Raw genomic sequence first — 19,519 nt, forward strand, 5'->3', positions numbered from 1 at the left:
ATTAATGCAACCTTTTTTTTTTGTTTCATTTTTTAAGGGAAAAAAAATCACAAACTCCAAAATTAATACACCTTTCATTACTTTCACTCCATTTGTTCAGACAGTAAAGCACAGTTATAAAGTCGTAATTGACTCTACCTTAGCAGCAAACGATGAGCTTGGCTTCTCCAGGAGGTCCCAGAGTTTCTTCCTCTTCTCTGAACAGCACGTGGTGGTAAACTCCTCTCCTTCCCGTTCTCTCATGTTCTCAGCCTCCCTTTTGAGCTCCTCGTTCATCTGCTCTTTTTTCTGGTGATACCTAGCCTGGCAGCAGGACTCCAGGTAGATCTCATCGATGCCCCAGAAGTCCAGCTCCTGGCTGAAGGACAGGGCACACATCTCTTCCATCATATGCAGCTTTCCGGTGCGGTAAAAGTTGAGGATTGAGGTGAAGGCGCCGGGGTGTCTGTCAAAGAAATACTCGTTGTTATCCAAGCTGTAATCGTCGCAAATCTCCATGATGGAGTCATGGGTGTTGCAGTCTCTCAGTTTGCCCAGTCTGGTGCGAGGCAGCCTTTCCAGCGTCCTCCAGAGGACTTCATGGAGAAGTCCCCCAACGTTGATTCTCACCCGACGGGACTGTGTCTTGCTCCTGATAATGTCCATTGCATTCGGGGGCTGCTTTGTGGCCACCCCGGTCTCCTGTTGGGTCATCTTCTCTCAAGTTAGTGGGTCACTTGAAAAGACGAGAAGCTTCAGTCAGACAGCTCGAGACGACATGGTCATTGAAATGACCCCTTCAGTGGCCGTCTTGAAGACTGACACCCTAAAAAAAAAAATAATAAGTCTTTATTAATTGGAGATCATAGACACAACTTTTTAGGCGCACCAATCATTTCTATCCATTCCCATGCCTTAGCTGGATCGTTCTCTTGATCAACAGAGGCATTAACTACTGGACTCCAAACCTAGTATGGTTTTCAGTTTCACACCAGAAAAATACATTGAGAGAGTTTTCGAGAGATTTTTATGTACAGCTGATTTTTCTGGAAATTTCAAGCGTACCCCCTGGGTTCTACAGAAAGAAATGCTCCATGAACCAATATTTGTGGGAACACTTTTGGGATGGCCTGTTTTCTCATCCAACATACAAGAACACCAATGCACAAAGGTCCAAGATTTAAGACATTGATGTGTAAGATTTGGTGTAGATTGGAGAGCTATGGCCAGTATTCCCATCCATGGCTGGTGCCAACCCCCCAGACAGCATTGCTATCGCTATAGCCATATAGGGCTATAACATTGTGTATACGTAGGTATTAAATTTTTAAGTTAATACGTTTATTTCAGTACATTTTCTAGCTTAACAAAGTGTAAGTGAGTTCATTGCCCTTAGTCCAAAGAAGCCAATATTAAACTGTGGCAAAAGTTTGAAAAAAAAAATGATCAAAGCGAGTAAAACATGGAAAAATGGCTCAGAAACACATAGTTTCACACAGTTCATATTGGATATTTAAGACCGTTTGAAACACAATACCAACCAAAATCACAAAATTAAAAAAGACAAAATAATTGTGGTTGAAAAAGTCGTAGTTTTATTGGACTTTATCTCTGGAATTATTTACATACTTACCACTGACTTCAGGGGTTAGGTTAAAGCTCACATCTCAAGTTTACTATGGTCAAAAATCCCACTAGTAACCTCTCCAAAGATGGAGGTGATTGTCTATGGTAACAATGAAAAGAGGAATGCTATCAGCGAGTACCTTGAGTCTCAATCTTTAAAAGCTAAAGACCAAGTCAAAAACCTTCAGCAGTCAGATCAAATCTATCACAAAAACATCTTCTATCACCTAAAGAACATCTCCAGAGTGAAAGGTTTAATGACTCAGAAAGATCAGGAGAAACTGGTCCATGCTTTTATCTCCAGCAGACTGGACTATTGTAATGGTCTTCTGACAGGAATCCCCCAAAAGAGCATCAAACAGCTACACCTGGTTCAGAACGCTGCAGCTCGGGTCTTAACCAGAACAAAGAGGTCAGAGCACATGATCTATGGACACAGGTCAGATAGTGGAGCCCAGAGCTCACAGTACACATGGCGATACTGCTTTTAGTTGTTATGCTGCAAAGAAGTGGAACAAACTGAGAGCAGAGCTGAATCAGCATCACATATGAACATTTTTAAATCAAAGTTAAAGACACTTTTTTTCTCTACTGCGTATGATTGAGAGGAAGATTTTTTGGTCATGTTGTTGATGTCATGCGTTTGTTGATGATTTTAAATGTTTTTGCCGACTTTAATGTTCTTATTGATTTTAAGCAGTTGAATGTTTTCTGTTGCATATTTTGATCAAGTAAAGCACATTGAGTTGCCTTGTGTATGAAATGCGCTATACCAGTGGTTCCCAACCAGGGGTACGTGTACCACTAGGGGTACTTGAACACATTGTAGGGGGTACATGGAAACATTGATGAATCTATTTCCAACATGCTGAGTCATTTTTAAGCCTATTTCAGACACTGTACATGCTCATCCAACATCTTTTCCACCCGTTGACAATAAACTGCATTATTGAAATAAACACTATTGTGGCCATAATATCCTACTAGTTGTTACTAATGTGTTATGCACATTACTAAAAATTGTAAGTAAATACATTCTCTGCTATACAATAATTGTAATGCACAAAATTGATATTTAGTGTGTGTTAAATGTCCAAGTTGACATTTTCAAGCTATAAAGAACATGTAAATAAAACAAGAACTACTAAATTGGAGTGACGAAGGGTTGGGAATCATTGCACTATACAAATACATTTGCCTTGCCAAAGGAGTTGGTGCTGTAGTTCCATATTTAGGGTAGTTTTGTGTTGATTTAAAAAAATAAATAAATAAATGTTTCAATTGTGTATAAGACACTGAAACTCTTCACATTTACTCGTCTCAGAGGAGCATCTGAGAGGTAGTATACGGGTTGACTTTAACCTTGCATGCACAAGCTCATTTCCCAAACCTTGAGCCATGCACCCTCTCTGGACATACAGTATTTATGAGCTGCTGCTGAACAGCTCCCTGCTGGTGTCCTCATGCAGCTGAAATGTCAGGTGGTTTATCCACTCATCAACGGGACAAATAAATATTTTAATCAGCTTTAGGAGACACAGAGCTGTGGGCTACTTGCTGACTAGGGCTTCGGTGGGGGCGGGGCAGAGGCAGAGGTCGGTGTCGTCCACCGGGGAGCGCTGTCCGGTGCTGAATCCAGCCGTCGCTGTCCACGGTCCCCGGTGCTGGAGGACACTAGGGTGGGACTGTGTACATCACTCACACACAGTGGTCTGAGAGTCCGACCTGCACTTATAATCCAACTGATCATCAACTTTAAGTGAAAGTGTAAAACTCACTGTTTGTCTGTTTACACAGCAGATGATGTCAGTGTGTTACGTGTACGCAATAAAAAAATATTGATTTCCAAAAATCCTCCAACATCTCTGTATCTATAAAGTTTATTAGTTCAGTGAGTCTAGTATTAATATGTGACGGTGCACATTTAAACACATCAGAAAACATAGAAATGAGGCTTTAACGGTGAGAAACGGAGGATCAGCGACAGCACGAAACAAAACACACACCGAGTGATTCCAAGAAAATGCATGTAATAGTAATACATACATACATACGTGTTTTCATTTAGTCCAGATCCGCGCGTGCACAAACACCGGCATCGCTTTTGATCAAACTTGTTAAGCGCGTGCGGGTCCTGGTTCAGTGCTGGAAACTGACAGATGCATCACGAGCTCCGTATCGACAGGTCCATTATTACGCACACAACAATGTCCACCCTGACGAGGCGAATCAACAAGTATGTGTATGTGTGTGTGTGTGTGTGTGTGTGTGATCATCGCCTGTGAATGTGTGCCCGATCCTGCAGAGCTGATTTCACTCACTCAGGCTCCTCCAGCCTGTGTGCGCGTTAACCCTCACAGCACCGAGCAGACACACTGTGTGTATGTGTGTGCGCGCACAGGCTTTCACTGGGAACCATTACATAAACTATTCCCAGCTCACAGACTCTATGGTATGATGATGGAAGTGCAGCGACAAGACAACGTCCCAAACTTGACTGTGCTGGACAGGAGTGGAGGAGGCAACCGTAGACTCCCATATTTATTGACTAAATCCATGATAAATCTGTTATTAAGTCAGTGATACTCAACATGTGGCTTTTTATATTTTAATTATAATTATTATTCCCCCAGAAAAAAAAAAGTTAACTTTTTAACCCCCCCCCCCCCCTCCTCCTTTTTTTTTCTTTTGGCCATTTTACAACTTTATTTGTCCCATTTTGCCCCCTTTTTTTTTTGTTTTGTTCAGATTTTAGCTCTTTTAGCCAATAAACGTGCCCTTTTCCAAAATTTTGACCACTTTGGCAAGTTCTTTGACACTTTTATCCGATTTTTGTTGATTCTTTATTCATTTTATTTTTTTTTGCCCACTTTTAGTTAGGAGTCAAAAGAACATGTATGCATTTTTATAAAAAGCCATTAGAAATTCTGAAGAGACACAATAAGTGAAGACTATTTAATACAATTTAAATTCAAATTAAAACCTTCAAGAAAAGTCCACTTACCTTGACTAAGTTAACTAGACCCACAAAAACCTGGATGACCAATGACAATATCAACCAATCACATGAAAGCACTTCAGATGATAAGTTTGAAGCTGAATAATAAAACGTTATTAATTTGGAGTCATTTAGTTGGCCCCAAACACACATAATATCTCTTTTTATGTGGGCATTGCCATTTTGAAGATTTCAACCAATCAGTGTTCACATACTTGACCTGTCAGAAAAACTCTTTGTGTTTCTGCTCTAATAGAAAATCTACAGCGGAAAAGCATTTTGATCTGATGCTCATCATCTAGTTCGTTGGACGTTATGATATTCCTAAAACCAGGAACATTTCGGTGGACAGATTTTGACGTTGCACTGACCAGGAAATAAAAAAATCGGACTTTGAAAATACAGGGCGGTGCAGTAGTTGGATCATGTTACCATCAGCCATTCTACTAAAGATCCACGCATCACTTACAGCTGAACAAGGAGTACACCTCAAAACGGGTACGTTTACGCTTTACAAACCAGTTGGTGTTACATAAACGGTGCAACCTCCACAGGCGTGTGTTTAAATTGCATTTGCGGCTTCCAAATCGCCTCTCATTCCTACTAGTACCGATTACATAACAGTCTTTAATTTGAGCCTTATTTGTCATCTGGGATGAGGATCCCTATAACTCTGCAAACAGCAGGTGCAATCCTGTGTGGTGAATGATCGCGCTTGGTGCGTGTCACTGTGACCAGCTTTGTTTGCTGTACACACAGTCCTATCATTACACTACACCCCAGCTCTATATTTGACATCAGGTGCACTGATTCTAAACAGAAACTTACCAATATTCACTCTTAATAAAATAACTCTTAAAATCCCCAGAATTTCACAACACAAGATTACAAACAAGGGATACATAGTTTATTAACAAATAGCAAAAAAAAAAAAAAAAAAAAAATTGATATAAATATTGACTTCCTGTTGAAATGTTAAAATCTTCTCAGTGTTCACAGCGTGTATGTTTGGGTCTGTATCGTACAAGCAGATCTCGTTCAGGTTGCAGCATCCCAAATCCATAACGGCTGGGATTTATCTCTGGCATCTGAGCGTGAGGGTCGCAGAGTTCCAACTCATAGGATGTCAACAGCGTGTGAACGAACCTGAGAAATTGAACACGATGTGATGTCATTCAGGCAGAGGTATAACCTACTTATCGCGTAGAACAAATGAAAGCCACTCACTGTCTGATGGTTTTGATGGCAAACTGTTTTCCCACACAGCCATTGGTCCCTGCGCCCCACGGCATGGTGTAATATTTCAGTCGCCTCCCTCCTTTATAAAAATCTCGCTTTACAGATCTGTCCTCGTTTAGGAATCGATCATATTTGAATTTCTGGAGAAGAGAGAGACTTTAGGTTTAAACTTCCTAAATATGGGTTCAAAAATAAAACATTGACTTGTTTTTGTTCACCTCTCGGTGTGCAGGTTTTAAAAAGTCATAGAAGTGTGATGTTTTCCCACACCTTTAGGCCTGATTTCTTTTCCCACGTGCTTGGATAATCCCTCAAAATCCCACAACTCTGGATTTGACCTCTAATTGAACCGAGTCAGCCTTGTGTAGGCGTTGAATCCAATTCACACAAACAACTGCAGATGCTAATTACAATTGCTGCAGTCTGCTCCTAAAGACACTGTTATTTAATCACTAGCCTACTGTGCTCGCAGGCCGTACAGAGAATTATTGATCAGGTGTTTCACATGCTAAAATGGATCCAACAAACCTGCTGCTCGTGGAAAATCTCAGGGTCCATTTGTGGGCTGATGAAAGGGAACAAACACACCCTGTCGCCTTTCCTCAGCGCGTATTCCCGGCCATTTGCCATGTGGAGGGTTTTTTCCTGCACTACTTCTCGGGTTATAAAGGGGGCAGCAGTGAGTCGCAGCGTCTCTTCTAAGGCGCTATCTGGAAAAGACAACAGTGATAATCAGCCCAGGACTTTGTAATTTATCTAATTTAAGAAAATAGTTATGGCTCACACAGTTAATAATATTAGTAAAAGATGCTTAAATGGTAGAAACCAGGGTTGGAGTCAATTACATTTTTCAGTTACAATTACGTTTTCAATTACGATTACAGTTACCAGTATTTTTTTCCAATTACAATTACATTTCAATTACTTTTTATCCTCAGAAAGTCAATTACATATAAAATTAATAAATTGCAATTACAATGACTGAGCCTGAAATAAATAACCTAATAAAAGTTAACCTTCTTTTGTGTTAGCTTTCTGTTAGCATCTCTTATGATAACAGGTCCTAAATCAGCTGTAAAATAAACTAAAAACAAATATCTATCGTCTAATTTCTTTCCTATCTATTGGTACCTTATTAGGCTTCTTAACCAATGAAAATATATGTTTTAATATTTTTAGTGTGGACATCGGAGCCTTTTATGCCTCAGTAAACCCCTCAATTTAATTTTTTTTAATGGTAAAATTTGGGAAAGCTTGATTATTTCATATATTGTTAACTACATATGTGTAGAACTGTACACAGAACTGTAACATGGTTCCCCAGTTTTCTGTGAAATTATATTTGACAATTTTTTTATAGAATTTTCATGGCAGTTACAATGACAAAGTCAATCATCTGAACTCAATTACAATTTATTATGATTATGACAGCAACAGATTTTCAAAATTACAACCACAACTACAATTACAATTATAATTACACCATAACTGTAATTAATGAACATTTATGCAATAAAAAAAAAATTATAATTGACCCCAACCCTGGCAGAAAACCCTCACCAAATAGTGGTGTGTGAGAAGAATCTGAGGCTTCCATCTGTGAGATGTGGGTAAGTTCTCCCTCTACAGCAGCCAGTGCTTCAGGATTCATCAACAAGTAGCTCAGCAGCCAAAATGCAGCGGGACCAACGTTACCCTGGGAACAAACAAAAACGTGAGAAGGGTGGAGGTCTCTCAACTGTTACATAGTGACAGCACGAGTGCTTATTGGATAAAAGCCAACAAAACATAGCACAGTATTCATAGATCGAGTTCAGGCGACACAAGGAAGTAGTGCGCCATTAAATCCAAGAGGGACAAAAAAGAAGCTTCCTTTTATGAGTGAGCTTTGACCTAATTCCTGGTCTGGACTATTTCATTCCTGGGAAAGCAGAGTGCTGTAATAGTTTACTTAAAAAGGAATGCCATTGTAAACTCAATGTCCACCCACTCCCACCCCCACCCCCACCATCTGCCTGCATGCATCAAAGCCATTTAGTTTTATGGCAAACCAAAGGGATGTTTGCTAAGAATGTGGAATCAGTGTGAACACAAAGAATGGAGAAAACTGCCCATTGGGTTTTTCCAAAGGTCTTAAAATAAACTAAATCAGAGTCCTTCGTGTTTTACAAAAATAAAATCATGTTGCTAAACAATGACATCAGCGGCGTTGACTTTCCTGAACAGAAAAGTGTCACTCCTAATGAAATACAGGCTGTCTCCAGTAAGTGTTGCTGTAAATATACAGGCCTGCTGAGTTCATTAAACTACTCTCTGAATAGAACATTTGATGCAAAAGTTAGTTATTAAACATGAGCCTCAGTATTCATTTAATCAAGGCCATCCCAGCTGGATTTTAATGGGCTGCAACGATTCATCAGGGCCTCAGACACCTTGATTAGAAATAAAGAATTTATTTAAAGATTATTTTTTATTCTCTACCTGTAAGTCTTCTTTTATGTAGCGGAATCTTTTAGCGTCAAATATGCATGTTTTTTTTTTTTCAACTTTTCATGATATACGTATAAGTAATAAATTTATTTTTTTCTTAAAAAGAAAACAAAGTAAAGCAAAGATATATTTTATCAAATCACTCCAATAACAAAGTATTCAACAGCTGCAGCCATAGATTTCAAAGAACCAGGGATAATGCCACATAATATTTCACCTTGGAAACACAAAAAAAAAAAAAAAGAAACAGAATTTTTAAAGGTTTTAGAAAATTATTAAACCATTTTATAATAAATGGCTTTCTTTTGGAGCCTTTTAGTGATCACAATTAGCATAAATTCGCAATATTAATGGTGTTGATACAATGAACTTTAACGCAAAGGCCATTTTTCAGTGACTGCACAGTTTTGAACAACAGTTTAAATGAAGTATTTTTCCATTTCGGCCTCTAGACTGGAGGTAGAGACAACAGCACGCTCTAGTGGTAAAAACTAGTCCTGCAAGTACTATTCTATACCATCTTATCATTTATATCAGAGTTACCCAACCCTGGTCCTCAAGAGCCCCAGCCAGCATGTTTTAGGTGTTTCCCTCTTCCAACACACCTGACTGAAATGACCAGGATCATTATCAGGCTTCTGCAGAGCTTGATGGTGAGTTAATGTGTTGGAAGAGAAAAAAAAATCAAAAACATGCTGGATAGTGGCTCTTGAGGACCAGGATTGGGTAACCCTGATTTATATGGTTATCCGTTGCCTTCTCTGCAAAAAACGTCTTCTTTTTTACTCCTGACAGACTGTAAAAATAACACATAACACACAACACACTGTTTGCCTTCCATGCACAGTATGTGTTGCACTGCAGTGACACTTGTTTGAACAATCTTATGTTAACAATCATGGTTACCAGTAGTGTAGTTTCAGTGTTGGTAAGAAAAAAGTCCTGAATTCAGCATTATGTGCCAGTGAGCTACAGAAGTTCTAGAGTTAGGATTTGTTCAATTTTTACAACAGGATTTATTAACATTTACGGTATTTTTGTGGATTCAAATGTATTAATAACTACTGATAATAATCCCAGTAAAGGCACTTCTATTTGATGCTGGGTGGCAAAGAAAGAATAAAGTTTTGTTTTCACATTTTATTTTATTAAATGTTGTGGGTATTTATTTGTTTTCTATTTTTTTGAAAGATTACTACTTCCAGTTCTGCGTGCATAACTACTTAACTTGAGGGCACCTGATTAAAGCCAGTATGGCAGTGTGAAGGCAGACGACACATGGAACAGCGGTTACATTCAGGGCAGGTGGCGTGGCGCCCCCAAAATGTTGATGCTCTACATCAGTGGTTCCCAACCAGGGGTACGTGTACCCCTAGGGGTACTTGAACACATTGTAGGAGGTACTTGGAAACATTGATGAATCTATTTCCAACATGCTGAGTCATTTTTAAGCCTATTTCAGACACTGTACATGCTCATCTAACAGCTTTTCCACCCGTTGACAATAAACTGCATTATTGAAATAAACAATATTGTGGCCTTTATATCCTACTAGTTGTTATTAACGTGTTATGCACATTACTAAAAATTGAGGTAAATACATTCTCTGATATACAATAATTGTAATGCACAAAATTGATATTTATTGTGTGTTAAACGTACAGGTTGACACTTTCAAGCTATTAACAACATGTAAATAAAACAAGATAATTGTTGGAGTGACAAAGGGGTTCTCATAATCTGAAGAGAGGCCTCGGAGGGTACATGAGACAAGAAAAGGTTGGGAAACACTGCTCTACATCACAACTTGTATGTGACGTGACACCTAAAGAAGCTTCGGTGCTGTCGTCAGAGGCCCAGACATGATGTCACAATAATGTATTAGAAGATATAAATACAATGGAACTGGTTTAAATTAAACTTCATTGAAAACATATTAGAAAAAAAGCTAGATTATTTAAGATTTGATTTAGTTTTTTGGAGCAATGTTTTTCTATTTTTCTTTTTATTGACAAATATTCAAATTAATGTAATCATCATATTTGTAATCAAGCATTTGTTTGAATTTAGTCAAGCTTCCCTAAGGTGAAAAACTGTTTTGCGTTATTACCTCAGCCAAAAAAGGTAACATTTTCACTGGCGTTTATTTATGTGTTTGTCTGTTAGCAGGATTACATCAAAAGTACTTATTGGATTTTTACAAAATTTTTAAAGAAATATATACTGTACACCATGGAAAACTCAATTAAATTTGGGAGGGGATCTGGATCAATATACTGATTCTAGATCAGTTTTTTTTTTTTTTTTAACAACAAAAAAATCCCCATTTGTCAATAATGGCAAACTTTCAAACATTAATATAATGGTTTATAACTGAGTGATCTTAATAAAATGTCACTTGATTATGGCTAGTTAGTTCATTAATTACCACATCGAGTTTCATCCAGATTGGACACAGATTGTGCATTTCATTGCCATTTCGCCAAAAAAAAAAAAAGGGGTTTCCATACATTTGGACCTACTTTATCTTTATTAATGGTGATAAAAATGTCCTCCAAACCTTTAAAGTGTGAATGATCACGGTACTATGATCAGGATCATTGATCCAGATAATATTAGATTATATTAGGTGGAGGCTTGCGCTCTCTGACTGCTCTACTGTATAGAACACAGTTCTTTAAGGGCCTCGCTTGTGTCAGTCTCATAGGGGCATCAAGTTCATCTGACTAAGCAGAGATTTGTTTAATTTCAAAATTAGAAATCATTTTCAGGCTGACTCACCTGAGTGGCCCAGAGTTGCATGAAAACGGCTTTTTCCTGCGTCTCCTCATCAGCTCCCCCCTCCTCTAGTAGCTGTCTGTAGTTGTGAAGCCAGAGGCTGGACCCCGAGTCTGTGGTGAGCCCCGCCGGAGCCAAAAGTCCCCAGAGCCTCTTCCTAACCCTCTGTGCCGTCTTCCTCTCCTCTTCCCCCCCAGAGGTAAACAACAAGTGAGTGAGTCATCAACAATCCACAGTTTACAAATGTGTAGTGGAAACCAATGAATGCATTTTTGACACACATGGCATAAGTTCAATGGGTTGAATGATGAATAAGTGAACTCTGCAACACGTGCTAGCATACGTGTGACGTGAAAAGGGCCAGTTTCAACAAGTCAAATCTTAATCTGTGATGACGAAACCTAAAGCTCTTCCAATCATCGCATTAAGTGCTATTGTGGCAAAATTATAATCAAGTGGATTCTTCATATAATCACTTTCCCACATCTCTTTGAATCTTCTGTTTTCTCATCCTGTGCCTTATGTCAGGGTAAGGCACTTGACTGCTGATAAAACCACAAGACTTTTGATTTCGAAGCTGGCGTTTTCACCTCATAAGATGTTCCACTATTAAGAACTTCCCTGAAACTGCCCCGTTCAAGTTTCACCAGCGATAACACTGAAACCCGTCATTATCTCTGGAAACCTGGCACAAGTGTAAATCTGAAGCCCTGCCTTCATTCTTTGAAAAGGTCTCTTTAAAAACTGATGTTAGACTTTCTGCCCTGTGATGGACTGGCGCCCTGTCCAGGGTGTACCCCCGCCAAGCGCCCTATGAGAGCCGGAGATTGGCACCGGCAGACCCCTGCGACCCTGTTAAACGGGAATAAGCGGGTAAGAAAATGGATGGATGGCCTTTCTGCCTCGCACACTCTGCAGATAACATAACTTGCATGTGCTCTCTGTAAATGACCTGTGTCTTTGCCCCCCCCCCCCAAATAAATAACTTCTAAGAGTACAGAAAATCTGTCTCAAACACTTTATTCCAAAGGCAGCACGACAAATTATTCCAGTGCTTCAACAGGAAAACACATGTAAGGGATCACACGTCGATGAAGTCACAATGCATTAGCCAAGACGCTCTGACAAATGTTAAACACAAGGGTGGGTAACAAAAAGACAAAGCCTCTCCCTTTTCATGACTGACTCACTCATAATCACTCAACATTTCCACTAGTGTCTGGTCTCCTGTCTGATATCAGACGGAGAATAAAAGTCTGAAAGGGTGAGAGTGAGAGATAAGAACATTTACCTGCTTTTAATGTGCCTCGAGCCATTTTGGTAAGGAGACCATCAAACGTCTTGTACTCGTCATAGACACGTGAGGGATCGTTGGGGTTATTGTTCTGTTCTCCTCCGAAGAGAGTCAGGTACCCCGCCCTGCAAAGAGAGACAAGGTGTGGGAAACGAGGGAAACGATGATGATGATGATTCTCTTAAAAACATTTCTTCATTGAGGACATTACACTGAATATAACCATTACCAGCATTCTATGGGTCACCGATTTTAAGGTTGCGAATAATAAAATCAACATCAACTTTTTGCAACATTTAGCAAACAAACCACGTTTAAGAAACGTATGTGGATTTTTTAATGTTACCTTTGAATGGATTCAAATCAATATTTGTGAAAGGTGTAATATTTCTTTTCTTGTAAAAATATAATGTCAATGTGAATTCTAAATGTTAAATATTAAATCTAAACGTTAAATGTTAAATCTAAATATCAAGGGTGAAACTAAATATTTAGCTAATATGCAAATTCACCAGGAGTACCAAAATAAAAACTCATTCCGGTAAATTTGCATATTAGCTAAATATCTAGTTTTACCCTTGACATTTAAATTTAGATTTAACATTTAGATAAAACATAAGATTTACATTTAACATTTGAGATTTAACATTTGAAACTTAGATTTAATATTTAACATTTACATTATGTTTATCTGGGAAAAAAATATCACAAAATTTTCACAAATATTGCTGCAAATCCGGCCAAAATTAACATTAAAAAATCCACATGTTTTTCAAATGTGGTTTGTTACTAAATATGGCAAAAAGGTGCTGTTGATTTTCACATGCGTCACTTTACAATTAGCGCCCCATAGCATTCTGTGTCATGCTCTCGTTTTAATTTACATCTGGCAACCAGAAGCTGTAACTTGAAGCTCGACGCTCACTCTTATGTGATGAAATCTTGTGACTGAGCAACATTTTTCATGCAGAGTTTACAAACACAAAACCCCAGCACTGACTCATAAGTAAACTGTTTAACTGGGGGACGTGACCTCAGGCTTTTTTTTTTTTAGTTTTTTAGGTAGTTTAGAGGATTTAGTGTGTGAGAGCTGTGTTTGTGCATGCTTGCGTATGTGTGTGGGCAGAGACGGAACTATTTCTTACTTAAAGAGCAAACTGTAAGAGAAGCTGAACAGCCCCTCCTCTTTCCAGTCTGTCAGGTTCTGAGGCGTTTCAGCTTTCAGCAGGGCCTGCAGGTGTCTGCGCATGGTGCCATTCATAGAGTCTAAGCTGATTTCAACGAAATTCCTGAGAACACAGATTGTGAGAGATAAGCCAACTGATCAGTTTATTCAGGCGAAAGCAGCTGATGGCACTAAGATAACTGAGCACTCCCTAAATAACCAACATATCTGATCAAACATACCCACTAATCTGGGCTGCATGTTTGGATCATATTCAGCACAGTTTGTACAATTGCTAACATAAAGAGAGAAATAATGTTCATTGTTTGGACTAATAATGTTTTATTAAAGGCCTAGTTATGTTTTAACCCAATTAAGCAGAATGGCTGATTCACATATTCATCATTGAATTAAAGCTGAACAGAAATGCTGAGGACAAACTCCAACCAGAGCAGTGAACACATGAGCCGTGACGTTAGAAAAGCTCTCAGGTAAAAATAAAAGTTGCCCATAGAAACTCTCCTTAACTATGAGTAAAAAAATACCTGCTTTTAGAATTATATGTACGAGTACAAAACACACATCAGAAAATGTACCAACAGTCAAAGCAACGCTGTTTCAATACATTAACTTTAATGTTTTTTTTTCTTTGCCCGTTACTTAACCACAAAGGTCCCACTAGGAGTAAATGATTAAGCATTAATTATCAAACCGTTGTAGATAATGAACATAAACAATACAGTGCACTATAAGAGAGTAGCACCTTTTTTAAGTCAAACAAAACTTTCTACTTAAAGCTGATATCTGGAGTTTCTGAGAGGATGTCTCGATGCCCCGCCCTCAATCTACCAGAAGCCACGCCTCTACTTTTCTGCATGCGCATCAAGTAACATAACAAGGTCACATTGGGTCGCATTGATATATGTCTATGAGTCAGGTAAGAGCCAAAATCATATTTGCCTGTTTGCTGTTATGACACGCGGCCTTGATTGACAATCTCAAAAACAGGAAGTCGAAGCCTATTGGCTGGGAGCACTCAGCAATCGTTTCCATTTGTATATATAAGGGTCTATAGGATGAAGGCGGGACTTATATACATTATTGTATATGAATGACCACCGGCAGTAGACCATAATAAAAGACCAGTTAGGTATTTTTATGAATTTCAAAAGAATCACATAAATTTCTCAGAAACTCCAGATATCTTTTTCAAGATTTTCCCCAAACTTCAAAATAAAAATCCTGGAATAAGAGACATTAAGACATTAGCAATAACAGCTAACATCTAATGATGCTGCAGTACCACATTTGGACCTGTCTTTGGTCTGAAGGGTCATTCTGATTAGATAAATGAACATATGCAACAAAAGCATTATATTGCATAGTGAAACTGTGTTTTTATCTGCGTATATGACAACACACCTATCCAAATCTGAATACACATGTAGCTAATTTGAGCTGAACTAAGACTTATCATAGAAAAGTGTTTTGTAAACTTTCACAGAAATGTGTTTACACAGAAAAGGGCAATTTTTGTCCTTTAAGCTTTTTTTTTTTTTTTTGAATAAAGTACAACTACTGAATTCATTTAGCGGTGCTTAGGTAAATGAGCCAATTAGAAGTGATCTCTCTGTGTGTGTGGGAAGGTAAACACGGGGTTAAATGGATCTCCCTGATGAGAGGACTATGCTGAGTGATACAGTGACTTTCTTTATCAGTCATTTGCACACAAAAATGATTTAAAAAATTGAAATAAATAAAAAGTATGTAATAAAATATCATCCATCTGTTGGTTTGCAAGACAATGTAGACTCCAATCAGGTCATCCTAGATAATGAGATGAATTAAGACAGAGCGATCAGGGTATATTTTCTTCTTCACTTCAATAGAAAACTGAAAACACTACCATGGTTTAAATCGGGCAATACCTTTTCATAATTTCTTTGGCTTTGGTCAGCTGGTCATGTGGGAGTCTCAGGTCGAAGATCCTTTCCATCAGCACCTGTGCGTAGGCCGTGAAGTCCAGCGACTCTGAGTCACTGAGAACCGAGTCGTACGAGTGAGGATCCAGCAGCACCGTCACGTAGCGGCCCGCCACGTGCACCTGGGAATCAGATATGCAACGCAATGCTAACTGGATCTATCAGGGACCAATGAATACTCTAGTCTACACGGTCATGCATCTGAATGATGTGCTTTTAGAGAGTCAAAGTGTCAGAACCTCCACATTAGCTCTAAACCAACAGATCAAAGTGTTTGGAAAATATGGTTTGAACTGAAAACTACGAGACTTTATTTTTAAATTTTGGTTTTAAGTAAATAACAAATATACACCCTTTGCGTAATTTTTTATAAAAGCCAGTGGTCTTCAACCAGCCTGTTGTGCTGTAGTACATTTAAGTGCCACAGAAAATCCTAAGCCATATGAAAAATGAACATTGGGAGAGTAAATTAATTGTCCTCTATGTCAGTCGGTGGCAAATTGTAGCTGCAGGACTTTTCTTAAATGAAGAACACTGACCCAAGCGAGATCAAGATGTATTTTACAAGGGCAGACCGGCAAAAAGGTCAGTAGCCCTCATAATATTAGAATAGAGAATAGAATAAACCTTTATTAATCCCCATAGTGCAGCAACACCATAGAATAGCAACAGTAAACAGTAAGAACAAAAATAAATACCAACATAGGATAATAGTTCAGATATACAACTGTGGGACAGACATAAACTAGAGAAAGATCCAAATAAAACACATTTAAATTAAAAAAACACAAAAAAAAAACAATAACAACAACGGCATAAAAAACACAACAATGTGCAAATGACAGATGAAGGAAAATGGTTGGGGGGTACTACAGGTACTACAGGGGTGAAAGAAAGTTTACAGTCAGGAAATGCAAGTGGGTTGCAAAACATAAGTAGTTGTACGTACTCTTACGTCTCCCAGGATAGACATTTAGCCAAAACATAGCAACTTATCTCCACCACTAAACGCAACCACAACTTCTTCCAGGTGGCGCCTCTAATAACTGGAATAAACTGGAATGCTTCACTTCAACCTCTATTTTTAAAGCTATGGCAGAGAAAATCCTTTCTTTGTTTATGTATTCCATCACTTCATGTGTTTGTATTAATACGACATGTATTCAGTCATTTGGCCAGATTGTCATTGCAAATTAAAATTGGTTCCCAAAGATTTACCTGGTTAAATAAATACATTAAAAAGGTCTTGTCTTAATGTTCGGTTCCCTATTATCAAACACATGAATAAAGTTAAATGTTAAAATATATTGGCTTTCCATTCCATCAAGTCAGTCTAAGGCTTGGTATTCTTGGGGACAACATTTCAGCGTCAACATACCAATGTAAACGAATAACTATCTCCAATAGTGCTTTCTGTAAACAAAAAATAGGGTCATTCTTACCAGTGACACCATTATAGTGTAATATTCCAGTAAACAATATATTGGTTCTTTCAACAGTGACAACTTTTTTGTGAAGACCTACCTGCACATTTTAGTGAAAAAGCAGAAAAGGTTTCTAAAAGAAAGAATTGATACTTAGCGCGAGCATATCAATAATCGATCGTGCGAAAAATATTGCGATATATTGCCGTATCGAGATTTCGTCACACTCCTAATATGTTGTGTATATTTTTACATTGTTATTAATTTAATATTTTTATGCTATTCTCACATTGTCTTTGCTCTGTTGATTGGTGGGAGTCAAACAAGTTTTGTTGTATTTGTTTGTACAAAGAAAATAAAGTATATTTATCTTATTTCATATAACTTAGTGGAACAAATCCCATATATTTATAGCTTTGAATGTTCTACTCACAGTAAAAATGTCCCCATGTTTCCGCTTCATTCGGTTTAGAAAGCTGGCAGCATCCTTTCCAAATTCAACTGCATGGCCCAACCATGGGATAAATCCTTTGTCCAAAGGAGGCTCTGCTGTTGATCTAAAAAAAATAAAATAAATCGCACCATTATTCAAATACACAGGAATATTGAAGTTTAGTTTCCTACACATTTTTCTGTTTATTTTTCATTTGTTTGTCATCATTTCAGTTCATTTTTTGTTTGCTTGTAAAGAATTTTGTTTCTCACTTTCTCGAAAACTGCATTTTTACAGATTTCAGTTTTTTTTAATTTTTTTATTCAAACTATTGCATGTACCAGGGGTCTCTTGGTGGTAGTGGGAGGGCTGCTGCACAGCAATACATTTATGAGACACCAGTTGAGTTTACATGTTCCCATTGAGCATGTTATGGTTTCTAGTAGACTACAGCATCCATGACCCAGGTTAGTACAAGCATGTGCAGATAATGTATATTGCATATTGTATATATGCATAGCATTGTAGATTTGTATTATTTGATGTGTATTTGCACATGTATTTAATCATGAATATTCATAATTAATCTTACTAATGTGTTAATATAATCATTGTCTTGATGTCTGTTTACTTTAGTTTACTTTGTTAGTGTTTCCTTTCCTGCCTTTGCTATAATTCTATTTGGCAATTGAAAGTTGTTCTCAAAGGAGTTATTTTTATTTCGCAACTCCTTTGTCCTGGAACTCCTCCTAGGCTATTATTGCACTAGTGACACGTACTGTATGTCATCTCATAGGGGTAATGTCAAGGATGTGCAGTCAACTTTGAGAAAAACAAATTGGTTGGATAAATATTGTGTCGCATTTTAATATGATTTTCTGTAATCCTGTTGTTAACACATAATTTGTAAGGCAATGTCCAAGCCTTCGCCCATTCATAGTTTGTAACACACACACGCACACGCACACGCACACACACACACACACACACACACTCCAAAAAACATAAATTACAAAAAAATACACAAAACGACAACAGAAATGCACAAAATTACACTTAAAAAAATACAAAAATACACATTATTCCAGAATCACACTAACATGGCAACAAAAAACAATATCATACAAAAAATGCACAAAAAGACAACAAAAAGATACATACACATAATGACTCCAAAAAACATACATTACAGAAAAAAAAATGTAAAAATGAGTAACAACAAACTAAACAATATTTATTTAAAAAAAATGCTAAAAAAATGCTAAATATGGACAAAGCTGCATTTATTAGAATATGGATCAGTAACTATTGCAACGCATCCATCATGTTGTCAGGGTTGTTTTTACAGTCACACGTGGAAAGCGGCAATAACACGCGGACCCACGTGTCCATCAGTAAACTCACCTGTTTGAGATTAGATCATCAATTCAGAGTGTATAGTATTTTGCCCTCCAGCTAAATGAACAGCCTCTCACCTGGATCTCCGTGTGAGGATGAAGTAAAGCAGCACCGTCACCAGCAGGATGATCCACATCATGGTGCGTCTCTGCAGGATCCTCAGCCTGTACTCCGCCTTTTATTTACGGCTTTATCCGCCTCCTCTCACATAGGCTGCGTCACCTGGCTGACGTCATATAAGGGACTAAACAATGACCCACTGACTGGTTGTGATCGGGTATTTTTAGGAATATGCCAACAATACAATCTAAATCTATGATAAATATATTAGGGTGACCATATATTTAGATTTCCAAAAAAAGAGGACACTTACCTCAAAGTACTCCACACTTTCTTAAATCTACCTTCTAGCAGTCAGGTTTAAAAACACCAATCAAGTCAATCTCCTTTATTATGCATTATAACAATCTCATAAAACCTTGTTAAAATTTCTCAATCATTAAAACAATGAGAAACACCTCCTCCTATATTACATGACAAAAAACTCAAAACTTATTTTTGCAAATTTATTAAAAAGAAAGACGTAAGTAACGTAATGTAACTCAAATGGTGTCCATTTCTTCTGATCCTGTAAACCCATGTAAATTTTCGAAGAAAACTGCTTCTCCCGTCTCCTTTTTCGGCATGTACAAAAAACAAAACAAAAAAAAAAA

General features: G+C 37.9%; 2 protein-coding genes across 3 annotated transcripts in view; both read right to left on the reverse strand.

The window, feature by feature from the left end:
• Nucleotides 1-3,894, reverse strand: part of LOC114463337 (potassium voltage-gated channel subfamily B member 1-like) — a 61,125-nt gene extending 57,231 nt beyond the window's left edge. Inside the window, exons 1-2 of one of the 2 annotated variants that reach the window (XM_028446838.1) lie at nucleotides 3,660-3,894; nucleotides 139-805 (exon numbers count right to left, since the gene is read on the reverse strand). In XM_028446838.1, coding sequence (XP_028302639.1) covers nucleotides 139-693 — 555 coding nt within the window. In that variant the 5' untranslated portion in view covers nucleotides 694-805; nucleotides 3,660-3,894. Of the gene's footprint in view, nucleotides 1-138; nucleotides 806-3,651 lie in introns of both variants that reach the window. The other variant, XM_028446839.1, reaches the window with a different exon arrangement.
• Nucleotides 3,895-5,488: 1,594 nt separating this feature from the next.
• On the reverse strand, nucleotides 5,489-18,970 carry LOC114463347 (prostacyclin synthase-like). Its single transcript, XM_028446853.1, has 10 exons — nucleotides 18,884-18,970; nucleotides 17,409-17,532; nucleotides 15,498-15,673; nucleotides 13,550-13,693; nucleotides 12,402-12,529; nucleotides 11,114-11,295; nucleotides 7,403-7,538; nucleotides 6,371-6,552; nucleotides 5,831-5,982; nucleotides 5,489-5,749 (listed from the first exon to the last, which is right to left on the reverse strand). The coding sequence occupies exons 1-10, from the start codon at nucleotides 18,943-18,945 to the stop codon at nucleotides 5,590-5,592; spliced, it is 1,446 nt and encodes a 481-aa protein (XP_028302654.1). The 5' UTR covers nucleotides 18,946-18,970; the 3' UTR covers nucleotides 5,489-5,589.
• Nucleotides 18,971-19,519: the final 549 nt, after the last annotated feature.

The sequence above is a fragment of the Gouania willdenowi genome, chromosome 5 (assembly GCF_900634775.1).
Source record: "Gouania willdenowi chromosome 5, fGouWil2.1, whole genome shotgun sequence".
In the NCBI taxonomy this organism is placed as follows: Eukaryota; Metazoa; Chordata; class Actinopteri; order Blenniiformes; family Gobiesocidae; genus Gouania; species Gouania willdenowi.